This window comes from Podarcis raffonei, chromosome 7 (assembly GCF_027172205.1).
Source record: "Podarcis raffonei isolate rPodRaf1 chromosome 7, rPodRaf1.pri, whole genome shotgun sequence".
NCBI lineage: Eukaryota > Metazoa > Chordata > Lepidosauria > Squamata > Lacertidae > Podarcis > Podarcis raffonei.
The window spans coordinates 22,325,264-22,345,957 of NC_070608.1; the positions used below are offsets into that span (position 1 = coordinate 22,325,264).

The window sequence follows — 20,694 nt, forward strand, 5'->3', positions numbered from 1 at the left end:
CCCCTGACACATTTGCTTCAACGTAATAGTTTTATAGAGAATCATACTTTTGAGTTAGGGCATTTAAATAAAATCCCTAGTTCAGGTACTCTCTCTAATGGGTATTTATGTTAGGATATTTCCGTTCCACCTTAAAAGGGAGCAGGATGTTTGTATAACAGCCTGCGCATTTCCTGTCTCACAGGATGTTTATGTTGTCTGTTCCTTTCGTTTTCTGCTGTTTGCCTGAGCAGTCGGAGCAGACGGTCATGTTTTTTTTGTTCTGACCAACGCCAAATAAACTGTAAATATGCTCTCATGCTGTGCAACTTTTGCTGTGTGAATTCTGCTGAAAGAGTGTGCACAAGTCCAAGAATGTGGCTATCTTTTCTTGAGGCTTCATGCCGCTAAATTGCTGATACTGCGTGACTACGGGAGGTCGATGGATCGTCCGGCAACGAGCTTGGGGCTCAGATGGACTTTATCTCCCTGGCAGTATCCCAACAATTTATACTCTGCAACTTCACACACAAGGTATGGTGAGTTCACCCCTGCATTGCACAACCCTCAAGGAGCTCTGATACTTCCAAAAACAACAACTACTACAACTTCTTCTTCTTCTTCTTCTTCTTCTTCTACTACTACTACCATAAAACTGTGACTCCAACTCAGAGACAATCCAGGAGAGACCCAGCAGAAGTAATGGAATCATGCTTCCCCTGTCTCTTCCACAGCTAAAGTCATTCATCAGGACAACCCAAGGCTGATTCTATGCCCAAATCAGACCTGAACCCAGATTGGAATGGGTTCAGCTAATCAGTTCCCTCCAAAAGTGTCTGCAGATGAACCATCACTACCCTCTTAATTACCTTACCTAAATAAGGGGTTATTGGCAGACACACCACAACCTTCTCCTTCAAGCTGGTGGGGAACACCCAACATGCAAGGTCAGATCCCCATTTGCATAAGCAAGCCAAGATGAGCAGTGGTCAAGAAGGCTTAGCCACAAGCACTCTGCCCATGTTCTCAGTAACTGGAACTGATCCCACAGAACTGAATACATCGTTCTAGACGACTCACCAGATACTAACTGTGGCATCAAGATCAGCATAAAGATGAGCAAATTTGTCCCCTAAGTGCCTAGCAAACTTATCTGAGCAGGTCTTTGATTCTTCCAATGTCCTATTAAGTGGGGCAGGCAGTAACAACTTTTTGACCTCAAGAAAGAGCTCTGCTGGGCAGCTACTTGACAATGCTCCACATGTTTCACAATGGATTATGCATCACTTCTGCTCTAGCTATAGCCCTAGACTGCTTTATCTCCCCTAGCTCTGAGGAATACCAAAGATTACAAAAAGCTCCAGTGTCACAGCATGCAACCTAATATGACCATGTGAATAGATCTCCTCAGCTCAGTGTTCAAAAATTAGGTAAGGTCCTCAACAGAATCAGCAATTTTGGCTACTGGAAAATCCCCCAGAGCATTCAGGAATCTATTAGATTCCATAAGTCTCCAGGGGAAGACCAATGTGGTGGAGAGGGGACTAAGGCCATAAGCCCAAACTTTACCAGACAGTGGTCTGACTATGACCACCTTGCAATACCCAGACTATCCCCCATGTGCCCTGAAGTGAAGACCAAATAGAAGATGTGCCCCTCCCTTTGTGGGACAGTCCCATAGTCGTGCTGGTGGCATGAAGATGTGAACTAGTCCAGGCAAGGTAGCCTCAGCATGAAAATTAAAGTCACCCTGAACAGTTATCTGGGGATATTCCAACACCACACTTGATTCCAGCTTGGCCAGAGATGTTGTGGTGCAGCTGGGTAGGCAATACACCAATCTGTTTCATTGTCCTAACAACAGGTACAGGCTCTCAAGGCTCACTAGGAGTTAAAGAGTTTTCTGCTAAACAGAATAGATGTTCTATAGACCACAGTGACTCCACTCTCCCACTGTGGATGGTGCTGCACCAAGAACCCCAGCAGGCAGAGCCGAGTCAAATCCACTCTACGCAGCTTGCCAACCTCAGTCTCGGTTGTATAAGCCAGGTCAGCTCCTTCATCAATAATTAAATAATGGATGAGGGTAGTCTAATTACCTGGCATTGAATAACAGCTAGGGGCCTCAATAGCCAAGTCACTAGTTACATGCAAGGTAGGATCAGTAGAAAGGATGGCCTGAAGCCATTGTTCCTCTGTTTCTCGGATCACCATGCCATATCATACTCTCTTGGAAATAACTTGTCGCAGGATGCCCATGACCACCACCCTCACATATCACACTGCCTGTTCTGCATCAGACATCATAGGCTTCACCACAATGAGAGTACAATATTTGACACAATAACCACAAAGCCAGCACAACAATGGCAGCATACACAATTAACTAGCTAGCTAGCTAGCTAGTTATCCAGAATAACCAAATGATCCAATATTGTAACCAAGAACTCATCATCTAAACTCTTGTCAAATTTGTTTCCTTCAGTATCCCCCACTCACACTTTACACTCTTTCACTCCTGTCTCTCACTCAGCAGCAGCTCATCCTCTCCAGAATATTAGAGGGTGGTGCCCATACTCTCATTGCTCCCCAAGTATCACTGCTTTCAGAACCACCCCGCATGGTGTTACCTCTAGCAGCCTACTGCTCCTTTGTGGTGGCGCCTTTTATAAGGCTATGGGCAAATCAGTCTGAAAAAGGCCATCTGTTTCCAGTCTTCTTCACCTCCTCTGAGGTTTTACAAAAAATCAAGACAAGTGGGTTGTGAGCAATGCTGTAAAACACCCCAAGTCTCTCCCCCCCACTCATTTCTCACCACCTAGTGAAGAGTTCCAGTAGTGCCCTTCTAGGACATGGTATAGCACCATGGTATAGCACTATTAGCACCATGTATTTCAAGAAGAAATATAAAAAGATTTTTATGGTGAAATAATATGAAAACACTGCGCTGAAAATGAGGCCATGTTAATACTGTTCCAGTTTCATGCAATAGTTTTGAAGATACAATGGTACCTCAAGTTAAGTTAACTTAATTCATTCTGGAGGTCCGTTCTTAACCTGAAACTGTTCTTAACCTGAAGCACCACTTTAGCTAATGGGGCCTCCTGCTGCCGCTGAGCTGACGGAGCACGATTTCTGTTCTCATCCTGAAGCAAAGTTCTTAACCCGAGGTACTATTTCTGGGTTAGCGGAGTCTGTAACCTGAAGCGTTTGTAACCTGAAGCGTATGTAACCCGAGGTACCACTGTACAACTTAAAGAAAAGAACCAAATAGTCAGTGCAATACTGCAGGTCTCTTATCAAATGAAAATAGTGGCAATACACTTTCAGGAATCAGAGTGACACAAGAAATAAAGTGAGTAAAATACAATGATTTCAGTCACAACATTTTTAAAAGGATCAGACACTTTACTTAATTTCTTTTTCACAGTTTAGATACAGTTTGTTGTTGGATTTGTGGAAAGTGGACTACCCTTATACAGTAGTTTCCCTAACCACTATTGTTGGTTCATGGTGCATTTACATTGAAAACATACAAGATGTGTGTAAGAAGCAGTTCATTTTGGATTTATTGTTTGTATATAGAAAAAAATATTTTCTACAGAAACAGAAAATTGCTACGGAAATATAGCACAATGACAATACTGTACTGGATATCACGTTGTAACATTGTTATGAGTCAAAAAAGCAGTGAACTTTAGAGTACAATGTTTTGTCATTCTTGTTGGCATCCTTCTGTCTTGAGAGACACGGGAGTGCGCCTCTGGGGGTGAAGTCAAACTGCTGTGTTAGTGGCACCAAAGTGACCCGCCAGGGCGCAAGCCTGGGCAGTGTGTAAGGGCGATCCTGAGCTGCCCAGATGACAATCCCCCCTCTCGGCCTCGCTGATGTAGTCCAAAGGAAAGCAAAACAATATGTTTGGCACTAGCTTGGCTGCAAGAGTTGTCAGAAGAAGGTGTACAAGGCGCCATCCAACCGTCTTAGGGACCCACTCCGGATTAGCCTTTTCTTCTCCCAAATTAAATAATATTATTATTAACATAATAATCCGACAAGGGTAATCCAGTATTATTTTCTCCCCAAGGCTGAGTCAAATCACTAAACAACTGAAAAGGAAGCATGAAAATTCATAGTATAAGGCCAACCCTGTTGTATTTTTTAAGAAATATGTCTTTCTTTTCAATAGAAAGACTGTAAATAAGAAAACATCAAAACAAAGCTCTCTGCTGCTTCTCTGTCATGCACAGTGCCTAGGAATAATCATTTGACTTTTCTCTGGAACCATTAGTTGTCTTATGCCCCTCTGTGGCCAAACATGCACCTTCTTACTGTTAGCAGCAGGAATTAAAAAAAGAGATGAGAAAGAAAGCTGTTCTGGGCATTAAAGGCACTATGTTTTCATCCTCAAAGGACAACAAATGAGGTCAAATGCAAAATGCATAATTAGAGTTAGGTTCTGTACAGTTTGTAGCAATTTTGATCACCAAAGATACCCATTCTTATGCAATGATACGTTCATCTGAATATGCCCAAAGCACTTCTGAACTCCATTGCAGTGCAAAGAATACTGCTGCAAATAGAGCTTCTGACAACCCAATGTTAGCTGGGTTTTCATTCTTTGATGAAAGACTAGCATTCAGAAAGGCCAGTAAATATAACCAAAAATGAAGGGTTTTCTGAAAACCACTTTAATTAAAATTAAAGATTAAATAAACCAAAGCCCACAGGACATTAGCGTCTTACCAGAGAATCTCCCTATAAAACTATATTGAGGCAAATGCAGGCACTGAATTAGGACCTTGTTACAATTCATTTTTAGAAGAGAGTAAGATAATTATTCTATTTTTTCCCCTTTACCACCTTTCATTTCCATTGCAACATGGGAGACGCAAAAACAAGTTCATTCTATGCACCAGCTAAAGCAAAGACATCATTCTTCCAACAAGGGGATTTTATAATAAAATACAATGACTAAAATAAAGAATACATCCAGACTAGTGCACGTTATTAGCATGTGTGTCCAATTGCCGTGGGCCTGTGAGCAAAATTGTGCTGCTTCAGCAAGATGGAGTTGGGAATGTTAGGAAAGTGACACATGTTTGGGAGTGCACGGCATACCACAACATCACATGCATGCAGGCCAGAATAGCAGTATATGCAGCAGCATTGCAGTGTAGTTAATAGAAGCAAAAGGATTAGCTATAAAAGAAAGCCCCCAGTTAAATATACAGCTAATAAAAGAAGAGCCACTCAGTAAGCTTCCTAACTGTGGAGGAGGAGGCACTTTAATAAATACTACTGCTAGCATGCAGTACGTGTGAGAAGGCAACACATATTCAGGATTCCACAAAAGACAAGCGTGTGTGTCTGGCACACTCCAGGAAAATAAAATTTAATGCTACATTACCAGTACAAAGCAAGAACATGCTGGCTGCACAAATTTTGTATTAACATTTTTTTATTCAGTGCCTACCGGTCAGCAGCTCTCTCACTCTCTCTCTCTCTCTAGTATAAAATACTAGCTACAAATCAAATCAAAACTGCCAAGGAACCCTTCCTAATTAACCACTAAAAAAATTAAAACCTACTTTCTTCTACAGTTTGAATATAAATGATTTGTTAAAAGCATTTGCATGTCCCCCTGTTAAATGTTCTTTTTTTAAAAAAATGCAAGCTACTCATTAATTAGTTATGAACAAAGTAACAACTAACAGCACAATCCTAAGCATATTTACTTAAAGGTAAGTCCCACAGTGTCCAGTCGGGCTTACTACTAGGATCATGTGCATGGGATTGCAGTCTAAATATATTTAAAGGAGAAGGGCTGCACAATCAGAAATAAAAGATGAATGTATTGCAATAGTAAGCAGAAAAGGGTAACAAATGAGATACATGTCAGTTGTTCATAATTGTTACTTTAATTCAAAACAATTTACCAACAAATCAATATGTTCTTCAGTTTATTATTGATAATAAGACAACTGAAATAATTTATGGTTCCTTAAGTGACAGGAAAGGAGTTACTTCCATATGTAAGTCTTTAAAAGTTTTCAACTACTGTAGTAACACTATAAAAATGCAATCACCATAGCAGGCAGGCCTGGCTCAGCTTGTTCCTAATACTACATATATACCATTGTTTGGGGGGGGGGCATAAAAAGAGCTTCTTCCCTAAAGCACAAACTGACATGGACAACTAGCTCAGGATTGTTTGAAGAAGTAAAATAAGCCTCAGACTAAAATATAAAACTAAGTTTAAGGCCACAGTTCTTCTCTTATTAATCATTCTCATGGAATGTGCCTACTGCTACATCTAAAGCTATTTTAAACACAGTACAAAGATTTACAGACACAAAAAGCATAGAGAGAAAAGGAATTTGTCTTTTTCCAAAAGCAAGCATGCAGCCTGCTGAGTGGGAACTGCAACAGCACACATGAGCAGAACAGAATAGGTTCGTGGGTGCCTGAGAACAGTCAGCTAGCCTGCAGGCCTTGTGATATGCACTTTAGGGGAATGCAGTGTTTTAGACTAATAATCTGTAGTTCAACCATTTTTATTTCAATTTGTCAAGTTTTGAAGAAATGACAAAAAAAAAAGCCCAGGGGAAAAAACTCTACAACTTGTGATCTTCTAAACTGAACTATCTTGCAACACCATTTACTAAAACCTGGCTGCATCATTGTGAAAGCTTGTCAGTTTAATTATTGGCAATAAAAAGTGATGCAAAACTTGTTTTGAAAAAGAACCAAAATGATGGTGGGTACACAGAAGAGGAAAGTGCTAAGGACAATAATCAATAATACCATAACAGCCTTGTAATTAACAGCAGTTTGTGCTGTTTAGGGGGGAAGTGGAACATTTCCCAAAATTCTTTCAAATAAAAAAGATGAAGATTCATTTGCTGTTCAGAGTATTACTTGCTCCCTATTCTAGAACACTTATGACAATGCATTGCTAACCTAAAACTATTGCTTGCTTTCTCCCTTGTTCACCTTCACAAATCCTTTCAGCTAAATATTTTTTACTTGCCTCATTAAATACCTAAATATTTTTTAAAGTTCTAAATGCCATTTATGCAGGGAATGCCTACTGATTAAATGTCACAAAACATACCAATTACTAGAAAATGCAGGATAGCATTAAATACATGTAAGAACCCGAAACAACCACCACTCACTTTAATCAACAAACCTTTCTTCCAATCACTTCACTAAAATAACAATGAGAACCCATAATGAAATAGTGTTCAAGACTGGTTGACCTGCTGCAAAACATAATCTAATCATTCATAATGGATATACTTAAGATAGTTATGGAAATGTGCTAAGCTCAGAAACAACCTCTTTCCCTCCCAAGGATATTCCTTCTGCATATTTTTGCAAAATGTATGCAGGACTGCTAATTTACACCCTATAGCAAATTATTTACGGTCAAGTGGTCACAACCTTGTGCATTGCCATTTTCAAACAGCAATGATTTTGCCTCACAAATATTCCATGAATATTTCATAAGTGTATGGGATCTATACTTACTGCTACCTATCTGATCATGCTAGTTAAAGTGCTTCAGAATATACCCACATTGCAGCTTGCACATTTTTATTGCAGTAATGCAGTCATTTAATTCCTGCATAACAAGTTTAATTTAAATATATTATGCAAAGCAACAGATAACTAATGAAACACTAATTTCTGCTATACACATCTTAATATTTCAAGGTCTGATTATGTGCAATTACTAACTGAAAAGCAAGCACATGCACATACTGCTGTCATGAACGTTCCAGTGCTGAAGGGGGAAATGCTACAGTCTTACTTACCTAGCATTATCCAACGTTTGTGCAAAAATATCATTTTGTAAAATATTTGGAGGAGATGAGAAAACTCCATGAAAATGCGATAATACAGAATTGCAGACCTGGCGCAATGTCTCAAATTGCATTTTTCTCTCTTCCCTTCTATTCCTCCTTACCACTTGTGCAAAAACTCATCTGTTTTGCAGTCACCATCAAATGCAGACATGCCAATCAAGTTCCATATTTCTCCTGATTTCGATAAAAACTGTGACTAAATGAGCAAGGGTTGATAGTTAATTGTACAGTCATTATTCTTTTAATTCAGTCGTGGAAGATTTAGCACCCGTACTGCTTTCTCTTCACGGTAGCAAGAATTCCAAACAGCAGTGAGCTTTCTGGGCATTCCCAACTGAAGTGTGAAGCTGAGCTGCTTTCATGTACTCTACTCATATTTCTCTAAGCCTCTTAAAAACACGCAGTGAATAGATGCTGTCGTCAGGAGTTTCTGCACATCTGGCTGCCAGCAATAAAATCTCAGAAGTAATAAAAACGAGGACAAGGCATCTTCACACAGTTACTACTGCCTGAGAGGAGGAGGAGGAAAGGGGGGGATTTCTGCAGCTTCTCCTCCTCCTTTCCTCTCCTGTAAAAATGACTAACACCAATGACAGCGTACGTAGGTCTCCCCCTCCCAGCAGAACAAGGCAGAAAGACCCCTCTAAAAATAGCAACCATATTCTTCAAATGATAACATGTAGCAATGAGAATGTAACAATAGGTTCTTTGTCTTCACTTTTTGAAAAGCTGCATCATATCTTGCATAAGATAAAAGGCAATTCTGTCCTTTGCCAGTTTAATTTATTCTCCGTAGACAGCTAAAAGTACAGCACACAGCCTACTCTTCATTATTGTTCTATTACTTACTGCACATACTGTGCTCCAAGCATTGAAGCAACGATTTATCACACAGATTTTCAAATTCTCCCCAAATAATTTGCCACTTAAATATACTGTGGGCTCTGAAAGCTCCAAAGGCAGAAACCTGCAGCACATTTTGGATGCTTGCTGCATTCTGTTCACTAATGTTAACAGCAATCAAACCAATCAAGTGCTCTGTACCAGTCTATCAGCTTAGCAAACTATAGGATTGTAGACCTATCACTCCAATACATGTACAGTGCAGCAAGGCAGTGACTTGCCTGCAAGACTATTCATCTAATGGAACACAGTTAAAGGTTTTGTAGTGTGCACAGCAGAGAAAATCTAAAATACAACCATTCATGAATACAAATTATCATCCCACTGCTATTCACTCTTCTTCTGGACCAAACTGAAGCTTATATATGCTATCACTATCATAGGGGAGTATGCCAATTAATAAGATTTGCCTTATAATATTAAATACTGCATGCTGAAAATCAGATATTCTATCAGCCACTTGGAAACTCCCTATATAAAATAAAATACAGTGAGGGCTATTATGAAAGCCTGTGCACAGAAAGCAATTTTAGCCCCTAAGGAAAAAGGAATAAGCAGGTTTACAGCTAATTAAGGAAGTGCACTGATAGGCTCAAAAGGGAACCCCTGCAGAGCCAAATGAATGACAGCCACAATGCTCAGTGTTTCAGAGTGAATATGAAAAGATGAGGGAAACACAGAAGAAACAGGAATACCCAGACCATGAAAACTAAGGTATTTACACTAAAACATGTTAAATAATATATAATGTCACATTAATCAGTTAACTGAAAGAACTAAGTTATTGATTTGATTTTCTAGCAGCATGTTTTAGTGAGTCATGCTCATATTTACCAGATGAAGGTTTGTCAAATAAAAAGTGAGAGGTCTGAAGTATAGTTTTATTTGGCCCTTGTAGAGGATCAACATCGTGTTTTAGGGAAGCTTGCATTTTCTCATAATGATACTGAAGCGAGGCAATTTAAATGTTCAATACCATTGCCAATGTTATTAGCATTCCGTGCACATGGCAGGTAGTTCCATTTTGATAGCGTTCAAACATTCCTTATTAAAAAGTAACCACATATTTTCTTAAAATTCTCCAATAGTAAGTTGATCAGATACCCATCTGCAGCAGGAGAGGAGTAGCAGCTGGGACAACTGCAGAGGATGTTAGACTTTGACCATCTTTCTGCTCTGTTTTGCTGCTGCTCTCCCTGAAAGGAGGAAATGTCAGACAATCTCTGGAGGACCCAGGACCCCTGATTTAAAGCAGTTGGTCTTGACACCTGACTTTGGGGTGGGGTGGGGTGGTTAAGAAAAAGAAATCACAAGTTTGATATGAACTAGGGCTAGGGAGTGGGGTGTTGGTGCTGAGTTTTGATGTTTATCTGCTAGTGTGTAGGGTTTGTTTGTTTCGCTTTGTTTATTTTTGAGTATTGCTAAAGTCCCCCCCCCAATAGGTTGTATAGGATATTAATATATTATAGGATCCCCTCTGTCTATGGTATAATGTATAATATATACGATTTTCAATATAAATTGCTTGGGGACCCTTGGGTGTCAAGCGACAAACAGGTTAAATAAATAAATAAATAACTGAAGATCATTTCCATTTTTACATTTTTGTCTGCATATTATGAGCACAGAGAAGTCATAGTGATCGAATGTCTACATGAAGTCGCTAGTAGAGATCAATGGGCAGTGTAAGTTTATTGTCTATTTTAACTTTTTAATGTTTTAAATTATCATTGTTAATTCTTTTTATCAATAATTTTATTGCTTTACCTCTTTTTTGCAAACTGTTCTGAGGGTTGTTTTTACAATCCCACAGTGAACAGATTTTATGAAATTTAAATAAATATAGATTGAGGTCCAATTTTTAATTGTTTTAAGTTCCCATTAAATCAATAGGACTTTAGTCATGACTAACTTTTCATATAGATTTCAATGGGAACCCAGTGCAACTAGTCTGGCTCCAATCCAAAGTTTCACACTGGGGGCTCACGGAAATATTATTGTATTGCTATTTGTTAAATATCAAATAGACAACAGATTTAATTATGATCAATTAACAAATATCTGCATACCGCAGGGATGGTTTAAGTGTGGCTCAAGAGACATAGTGCGACTCACCAATCATTCAATGCAATTCCAGGGCAATTTCAGAAAGTGAATCTAACGTACAGTAGTGTCCTCTTTTTGCCCTCCTTACTCTCCCATTCAAATATTGGTGAAGAAGGTAAAACCAAAGAGGAAATGAAAGTAATATATGGAGGATGCAAAGTAGCTGGACTCTGGGGAAGAGAAGCAAGAATATTCTGGCTAGAAGAGAGAAAAATGGAGCTCTGGTACTGTTGAGGCAAGAAGAAGAAGAAGAAGAAGAAGAAGAGTTTGGATTTGATATCCCGCCTTTCACTCCCTTTAAGGAGTCTCAAAGCGGCTAACATTCTCCTTTCCCTTCCTCCCCCACAACAAACACTCTGTGAGGTGAGTGGGGCTGAGAGACTTCAGAGAAGTGTGACTAGCCCAAGGTCACCCAGCAGCTGCATGTGGAGGAGCGGAGACGCGAACCTGGTTCGCCAGATTATGAGTCTACTGCTCTTAACCACTACACCACACTGGAGTTATTGGGGTGGGGTGGGAAAATAACATAAGTGAAATGCTTTTTGGACAAAGGAGCAACAGCAAGAAGACTCATATTAGCATTTTTGTACAGGTCTATAAAATTTGGCCAGTCATATCAATCAGTTGTTACCAGAAAGTAAAGACAATTCTTAAAAGCTACCTAAAAATGCATTCTTCCTTTTACATTTTCTGAGGTTACAATTGTCACTAGCCTACAAAAACACAATAGAAAGATGGTTGTGTTTACCCAAAGTTAATTAGAAATTGATTTGGTAAGATTAGTGTTCAACCTAACTATTCTACTTTCAAAAGCCACTTTATGATTTTAAAGCTTAACTGTTTTGTTTGAAATTATCCCAACCCTATTGCTTGAGATTTTAGATTACACACATGTATTTAGTTGAATTTCAGGGCACACAGTCCTATTTACAGGGAAGTTTTTCTAAGGAACAAAGTTGATGTAAGAAAACTTTAAATAAGAAACCAGTAGGAGGTTTGCCTAGTGATTCGTTACAAAATTTGGATCTAAAATATATGTATTGTAATTGATATACAAAATTATTGAGAAGTCATCCAAGTAGTGAAAATGGGTGAAAGTTAATTTGGCCACTTCTGGGCATCAGTATATACTGGTCTAGTACATATATTCATTAGTTTTGAGAACAATTCATTCAGTTTAGTGGCAGAGCCCATGATTTGCATGCCAAAAGTTCTACGTTCAATACCTGATATTTTTTTAAAAATCAGGTAGCAGGTGATGTGAAAGACTCCTGGTGGAGACAATGAAGAACAACTAATCAATTGAGATTAGATGATATTGGGATAGGTGGACAAATATTCAGACCTGGTATACAGCAGATTACTTTGCATCTGATCAAAGTTCCTCCATCAGATGGCTGAAATCCTCATCAATCACTCAAGAGTTGTTTCTAGATTCAGGTAGGTGGCTGTGTTGGTCTGATGCAGTTGAAATAAATAAAAAATTAAAAAATTGTCCAGTAGCAGGTATCTGAAGAAGTGTGCATGCACACGAAAGCTTATACCCAGAACAAACTTAGTTGGTCTCTAAGGTGCTACTGGACAATTTTTTTAAAAAAAATTATTTCAAGAGGTGTGTGTGTGTTGTTTTATTTTGTTGTTTTTTAGTCTTTCTGCTAGATCTGGCTCATTACAGTTATCAGCCTGGTGACATGATGTGGATAACCAGGAAGAACATTAATTTTTCTCTGCCCATATCCAGAACTGAATTACTTTCGTTCTGATTTGTGGATCTGGTAACCTCTCTATTAACCACCACTGTTAAAACATCTGTTCCAAAATGGAAAGGCATAGCACAGAAGGAAGTCTACCTAATGCACGGCTTCAGTGGAAGAAATCAAAGCAGAAGGCTCTGGGGCAGAGAAGGGTGGAATGCTTGCCAACAGTTAACACACTTTTGCTTCCTACATATTAGATTTTGTGTAATTGGGCTACTATTGACAAATACTGAGTGGTCGGGGCTAACTCTAGAGTCTTCTTTTCCAGTTTACTAGTAAGTCTTGCTCCTTCAGCACCTCCAACTACAGAGACAGCTTTGGCTTACACTGCTTTCTCACTGGAAAGGTCTGATGAAGCGGCACTCTATTTCCCACAAACCTTTGCACCTAAGGAACTGGTGACACTAAAAATCTTTATGGAAGTTCTGGGCAACATAGAAAGATCAAACAGCAGTTCCATATGCTGACAATACCATCAAAAGTACCTATGCAACAGGATGGACATGCTAGAATGTGCAAGTACATGCCTCTAAGGTGCTATACAAATGACTGCTGATGCAATGGGCACGACCTCAGAGACAAAGCTCAGCCCTGAATTATTGTGTTTGGGGAAAATGGCTATAGCTTAGCAGTAAAGCACACATTTTGCATACACAGTGTCCTCAGATCCAGTCTCTGGTATCTACAGAAGGACTGGCTAACAGCTCTACCTGAAGCCCTGGAAAGCCGCTGGGAGTTAGTGTAGACTAATGTTTTTCAATGTTGGATCCCCAGATATTGTTGAACTATGACTTCCATTGACCCTGGCAACCGCTAAGGTGGCTGGGGATGATGGGAGTTGCAGTCCAACATCTGGGGATCTAACACTGGTGAACATTACTGTAGAGAATAGTGAACTAATTGGATCAAAAGCTAAGGCAATTTTCCTTCTAAGGTTTCAAATCATCCTTATAATTTGCATGCTTGCAAGTGTTTGAGTACGGCTCCTTTCCAATATATATTTGGGGGGGGGGTGACACTCTTCCATGGTCCCAGTGTCCAATAGTCTCTCAACAGACTGTCACAAGAAACAGTGTTTTTCATAACATCACAACCAAGAAACTGTTTTTCAGAATTTGAAACCAGGATATGAAAACCACTAGAGAAAAAGTGGGGAAGGGACATAAGCTCTGCAACAATTTGTTCATGTGGTAATCAAGAAACAAAACCTTTGTATACAACATCTATACTAGTGAGATCTTTGATAGGTCACTCACCTCTCATGATCTGAGTCATAATTGGAATCTTTTAGCAATGTTGGCACCATGGCCCTGACAGAGAGGCATCTGTCATGTAGGCAAGCTGCCAAAGACAGCTTATTAACTGTGAACTGTGGCCTGATATGGCCCTATTTTTCCTCCTTAAGACCATCTAACTAGTTGAGAGGCCTTAAGAACTATGGATGAAGCAATAAGATTCTGATGAGGGAGATCTTCACCTTCCTGTGTGTCATCTTTGGGCAAGCTATCTTCCTTATGAGAATAGGTTTGTGCTTACTAAGAAGAATATCTGCCATCTACTCTGTTCACATACTGTAAACAAGCTGATTTGCTTTTGAGGAATGTCACCCAAATGACTTCTTTTCTCCTTTGCCACACTGGAAGTTTCCCTATGGCCAAATTAACTTATTATTTTCACATTCACACCAAGCAGTTAAGAGTATTTGCAGACATTCCACAACCTCAAAGCAGCTTAGCTAATAACTATGGGCTCTCAGTAGCAACAGTCAGGTTTTAGCCTATTGTATAGAAGGTTAGCCTTGGTTATGGATTTCCCTAAAAATCAATTAATGTAGATTTCAGAGAAATCTCAGAGGGCTACTCTGGATCAATTTTTTTTCTTATTGAAGTGAGACAGCCAGCTGAGCTTTATTACATCCTGCACTTTTGCCCTTCCATGAAATATGATGCCAAGACCTGACAACTAAAGTTTCTGGGTTAATTTTTAGATGTGATAACTTAACCATGAGTTACATTTTACCTAATGATTTCAGTCTGGAAAGGAATACCATTTCATTTATATTAAAACAGTATCTTATCTAATTACTAAATTTATAAACTGCTGAATTATTAGCATTTCTAAACAGTGTACATAAAAATTATCCCCAGGAAGTAGGACAATAAATAATTATCATAAAACTGAATGTTAGCTTAAAATGTCTGCTGGAACAAGGAAGTCTTTGTCATGCACCTGAAGTTCAGTAAGGAAGGTGCCTGTCTAATCTCAGGAGACAGTTCCACTGAATGCAAAGCTTAGAATCATAGAGTCATAGAGTTGGAAGTGCCCCAAACGGTCATCTAGTTCAACCCTCTGCAATTCAGGAATCACAGCTAAAGAATCCCTGACAGATGGCCTTTCAAACCCTCTCCTTCCAGTGAAGAAGAGTCCATCACCTTCTGAGGTAGTATTTTCCACTGTTGATGAGCTCTTATCATCAAAAAGTTCTTCCTGATGTTTAGTCAAAATCTCATTTCTTATAATTAGTTTGGGTCCTACTCTCTGGAGCAGCAGAAAATCATGCTAAATCTTCACCTTCATCTCTATCATGTCATCTGTCACCACTTCTAGAAGTCATGAGCCATACATCTGAGCAATGGCAAACCAACAACAGAGACTCCCCCAAAGTTGACAGTGATCTGGATATCACTGATCGTGGGCCCATGTTGTTCAGGGCCTTGTAAATCTACACAAGAACCTTGGGTCCTGGCCCAATAACACATGTGGAGACAGTGCAACCTTTTACGAATCATACTTACGAGCTAGTCTGCCCCCATCAATAGTCTAGGTCTCAACATTTTGCACCAAGTGGAGCTTCCACACCAGATGCAAGCGTAGTCCCACATAGAGCACATTACAGTAAGAAAGCATCAAGGTTTACCAGTGCATGAATCACTGCTGCCAGGCTATCCCTTGTTGGTGACTTGGGGAAGTTAGTTGGTAGATCATCACACTTCTGGTGAAGTCCGGAGCTGGCTTCAGACATGTAAACTCATGCCCCTCCCCACAGTTCACTTAGCTGTGAGTAGAGGTTGTGGGTGTTACCATTAAAATGACCTACACATCAATTATATTTCACTTAGGAGCATTGTAACAACTTAAAATGGGAGTTGTAATTTTATTTTTGTTTTTATTTTCTCAGATCCTTATACTAAATGAACAAAATTCAAAGTGAGAAGATAGTGTCAAAAATGCTGTGATCATCTGCAACAAATGTTGCCACAATGGGGAGGGGGAGAATATGGTACTTTTCCTACAGCTAAAACATTTGGCAGGGGGAGGCAACAAAAGTAAACACCACTGCAGAAAGAGGCAGTGATTTTTAAACTGTTAGAAAATGAAATGAAAAACAAAGTAAGCACCCCTTCCCAGAAACAATTCGGAATGCTTCCCCACCATCATGAATTCATGCCCTTATGTTGGGCTTTTGCCTGCAGAAAAGAATCACACAAAGTTATAACTGAGGAAAAAGCACAGCCCAGGCCTAATTCTACGCAACACACTCAAATATTAAATCAAACTAAGCTGATCTTTAAAAAGAAAAATCGTTTTCTTTTTAAAATTTTCTGATTTCTCATAAAAAAAATATTGGCAAGGTGACTGGACCATGGGCTCCATCCTGTTTGTCTGTCCTCTATTCTCTTCCAAGTTGACATCCTATCAGTGAGTCTATGGTATTGTTACATCTAAGTCATATGCTTCAACAAAATAGCATCTATGGTACTGTCACCCTAGTACACCCCCTCCCCCAATTTTTAAGTTCCTAATGTGAAATGTCTCTTTGGTCCTAACTCACCTTTAGCTTGGCTCTTTTACTGGTTTATTCAAGGTACAACCCTTTAGGGAGGCTCTGTAGATAAGCAGCCCTGTCCCTCACCTTGGCCCTGAAGCTCTTTGGCACAGCAGCCTTGAGTCTTTCCTTCTGCTTGCCACCACTCTTTCTTTCCATGCTCCGCAGCTACACTTTACACCCATTCCCAACAACTGTAGAAAATCTCCATCTCAGTTTTGCTAACCTTCCAGATTGCCCCACCAGCTAGACCCCCATGTCTGATTACCCTTAAAAGTGCTAGGATGGGGTGAGGAGATAAGGTGGGTCTGGTCTCCAGATATGTTGCAAGTCAGGAAGATGGAATGTACAGCAGATCACAATATTAAACGATGGGGCACCTAAATTCTTCAAAGCAGAGAAAAATGGCAAGCAGAGACATTAATAGACTTCTGGGAGTAAGCATCCAGAGACAGCAAGCCTGTCAAAATGTTTTTCAGCTGGGATAGCGTCTGGCAAGACAGAAAGAAAAATTACCTACGAGGCATGAAAGAATGTTGATGATCATGACAAAGGTCACAGCAGGGAAAATGACACAAAGCCACACACAGTTAAATTCATTTCAAACCTACTGAAATCATCAAGAGTCACCACTAACTTTGTATTGTATTGTTTTCAAAAGACTGTGAAGCATGAAACAAAGCACACAAGACAGGTTGGGGCAAGAAAAAACTAACACTGTAAATGTTCTTGTAAGCAGAAGAGGAAAAATTGGAATATGGGATGTTATACAGCTTGACATGATGAGCACTGAATGGCTCTAAATTTACTAATGTAACTTATCTCTACTTTTCAATGCATAATTTCTCAAACTTCACTAATCTGTAAAATTATTTTAGGCATTGCGTTGCTCGCACGCCAGGCAATGAACTTTGTATGGAATGCTGAAAGTGATTGCTACAAGCTCCCCCTACACAAAGAAAGGGCTGAAGAGAATTTCAAATGCTGCCTCACCCTTCACCGTCCATCCACTTCTGGAAAGAAAGGAGCTGTATCATCTTTGCCATTTCTTGAAGCTAATTTTCTTTGCTGCTCCATTTTCTCAACTGCTAGGGCAGCTTAGCAGCAACAGGAAGGAGAAAGTCCAGGCAGCCAGCAAGGGCAAATCCAGACTTCCTTTTGTGCCACACTTAGGCACAGGTTCAGGCATGAAAGCTCCATGTCCAAGTGGTGGTGGGTTTTTTGGTCCCAGCCAGAGGCGTCACAACTTTTGCTCCCCAAAAAAAGTTCAACAACTCTGGCTCCCCCCAAAAAAGTCAAATCATTTTTGCATGCAAAAATCAGTGGGGGGGGGGGTTGACAAGAAATTTTCTGCACCAGGTACCCCCTGACCTTGCTACGCCACTGGTCCCAGCCCTTTCCCCCGGAAAACCCATGTTTTACTGCTGAATCGGAGCAAATGGCAATGGGTTTTCAGTGGATGGCTGTTTGCTCTGATTCAGCAGTCAAATGCATGTTTTCCCAGGGGAAGCAGAGGGACCAAAAGAAACAGAAAAACACTCAGATACGGAGCTTTAAAGCGTGGACCTGTGCCTGGAAAGTGCAACACAAAAGGAAGTCTCTTCTTAACTGCTCTGCTAGAAGTGCTCTACTCCCTCCTTCCTTGGAGCACAGGAACAACATAGATTTTGCATTTCTTTGTTTAATTAAATCAAGTCAGTGTAATTAAATAAAGAATGGAAGGCCCTTTGCTGGCTTTAGGAGAGTTTTGTACATATTTCTTAAACCTTAAGTGGAAAAACTCTATTAGAATACTCAGTTGTTCTGCTGAGCTCCTGATTGGAAATGGTACTAATTCATATCTCAGTCAAAGTGTAACATATAAAAAACTTTTATTTATTTTTACTTTGATAAAAGGTAATTCTCCAAGACTAGCTATGACTTCCAACCCTGAAGCCACTTATTTAAGGGTAGTCTTTAAAAATGAGAACTTCATGCCTAAAACACTCAAATATCTCATCATGCAACATTCTTCTTCATTTGTTATGCATGTACTAATATCACCAAAAAGTACTTTGAGAATATCATGCAGGTCAGCCTAGTAGCTATGTTCCCATTAGAGAGCACACAATATAAAATTACATAATGGACTCAATAAATATTTTGACTTTTCTTTTAGCAGCAATTTAACTAAAAAGCAACACTACTGCTATTAATTTAACTATTATCCAGCAACTGTCTAGTACAGCAACTATCTAGTAGCCTGTATGCTTAAAGCAAACAGCTTCCTCCTTTTTTCCCTTTTTTAGGGACTTGGCTGATGTATTTTTTTGGGTGCAGAGAGGCTCACAGAACAAGGTGGAATTCCAGTTCAGAAGATAGAAAGCACACAGAGTATGATTGGCATAAATAAGATGAAGGTTTTTTTATATTTCACTTAAGATAAAGTCTTTGCAAGGTGGCCTACAATATGAGTTATAAAAGCAATACTAAAAATAAGAAGAGCCCTTCTGGATCAGACCAAAGGCCCATCCACAGTCACCAACCAGATACCTATGAGAAGCCCAAAGGCAGGACATGAGTGAAATAGCAGTTTTCCACACTCATACTGCCTCCATTATTTGAGATAATATATAGTCACCATGATTAGTAGCCACTGGTAGCTTTCTCCTGCATGAATTTAACAGGGAAGGCCCTATAATTAAGCATGATGAGACATATGTCTCAGGTGGCTGATCACAGAAGTCCATGGACTGCTCAGTCACTAGTCAGTCTGCCTGTTGTAGAAGCAGTTGCCATCACATCCACAAATGACTGGCTATCTGCCTGCTGTGAAGTGCAGTCACCTGTTGCGGGGATTTGGATGGCGGCACTCCAAAAGGGTTATCTGAGCCCACCACTCCTTACTGTGAAATAGGGGCCCTTCCTCAGAGTGAGGTATTGTGATTAAGGTGACTATGGAGAGTGCCTGCATCACTGCTGCCACTTTGCCACTAAAGTGGCAAACACGTGGCCATCTTAGTTTAACTTGGTTAAAGTATGAATTATTTTTGCTGCTATAGTGGCAGAGCAGCAGACACTCTCTATGCCTACCTCAGCCACAATGCCTCATTCTGAGGAACAGCCTCATTCCTGTAGAACACAGCACTGAGAGGTATGAATGGCCCCAAACTGGAGGTGGCAGTATGGACAGGAGGAGCAGGAGCAGCAACAACTGCAAGGTGGTGGCAGGCAGGAAGAGGAGAAGAACAAAGGAAAATGCAGTGAGGTGTGGAAGAGGGGGGAAGGGAATGACAGGAAGCAACTGCTACCCACTTCAGGTGATGGACTGTTTTGTGCTGCCTTTTAAAGCTGTTTTAAGTTGCATTGAATGGAAGATCATAGAATAAGCTTTAAATCAGTGTTTCAATTCAGAGTTAGCATAAAGACCTTAAGATTGACTCATAAAAAACTTACAGGTCTTCACAACACATCTAAAGACAGCAAGGGAGGGGGCTTGCCAGATTGCCCGGGGGAGATAATTTCTGGAAGCTCTGAACAGAGTAGCTGCCTCTGAAGCACTCCATCAACCATATACAAACCTATCATTTCCTCTCAGGTTGCCTTGAAGACTGAGCTGGAAGTAAAAGTGGGTCAGGCCAATTCAGTGATATTTGAAGGGCTATTCAAGAAAATGCATTACTTATTTGTACCATGTTACAATGAGAAGAGTAGATGTTTTCAAGAGGAGCCACAGAGATGGGTAAGAGCCTCAGACTCAGAAAAAGTGGCAAATGGTCCAGTAGTTGAATACATGACAGCAACAGCTTCCCTGAAAAAGTAATGGTGCCTTGCTGCAGTTATCTCTGCCCCAATCCATTTTATGTAACTTACTACCAACAAGATGATCAATGCTCTTGTGATCTTGAAAATGTGATTCCAAAAGGGAGACACTGCTGATCAGGGATCGCCTACTGGCTGGAATATGTGTGTATATTCAGAAGACCAGGCAGGGTGATGGAGTGCAAAGGACAGTATTAGGCTCTTCCGATCTTGTTCCCTTAAGCTTCTGAATACCAGGCTGGAGAAGGCTTGTGGCAGTCTCTAATTTAATACTGTTGAGATTAAACTACATGATCTGCCAGCCAGAAACAAGCTGACTTGTAAGATGACCCAGACTAAGGATCCTGGTGATAACACTGAAGACCAGGCCAGCTACCCAGCTTTCCCAGTGCAGAAATCAGTAGGCAAAAACAGAATGTGTTCCTTAGATACAGAACACAAACTGGCAACT

At 40.1% G+C, this 20,694-nt stretch overlaps 1 protein-coding gene across 8 annotated transcripts in view; it reads right to left on the reverse strand.

Moving 5' to 3' along the window:
- RIMS2 (regulating synaptic membrane exocytosis 2) overlaps window positions 1-20,694 on the reverse strand; it is a 345,902-nt gene that overhangs the window by 217,135 nt on the left and 108,073 nt on the right. Inside the window, exon 6 of one of the 8 annotated variants that reach the window (XM_053395473.1) lies at window positions 17,339-17,365. The exons of 5 other annotated variants lie outside the window; for them this stretch is intronic. In XM_053395473.1, coding sequence (XP_053251448.1) covers window positions 17,339-17,365 — 27 coding nt within the window. Of the gene's footprint in view, window positions 1-7,799; window positions 8,380-17,338; window positions 17,366-20,694 lie in introns of those variants that run through there. 2 more of the 8 variants (XM_053395470.1, XM_053395475.1) reach the window with 2 other exon arrangements.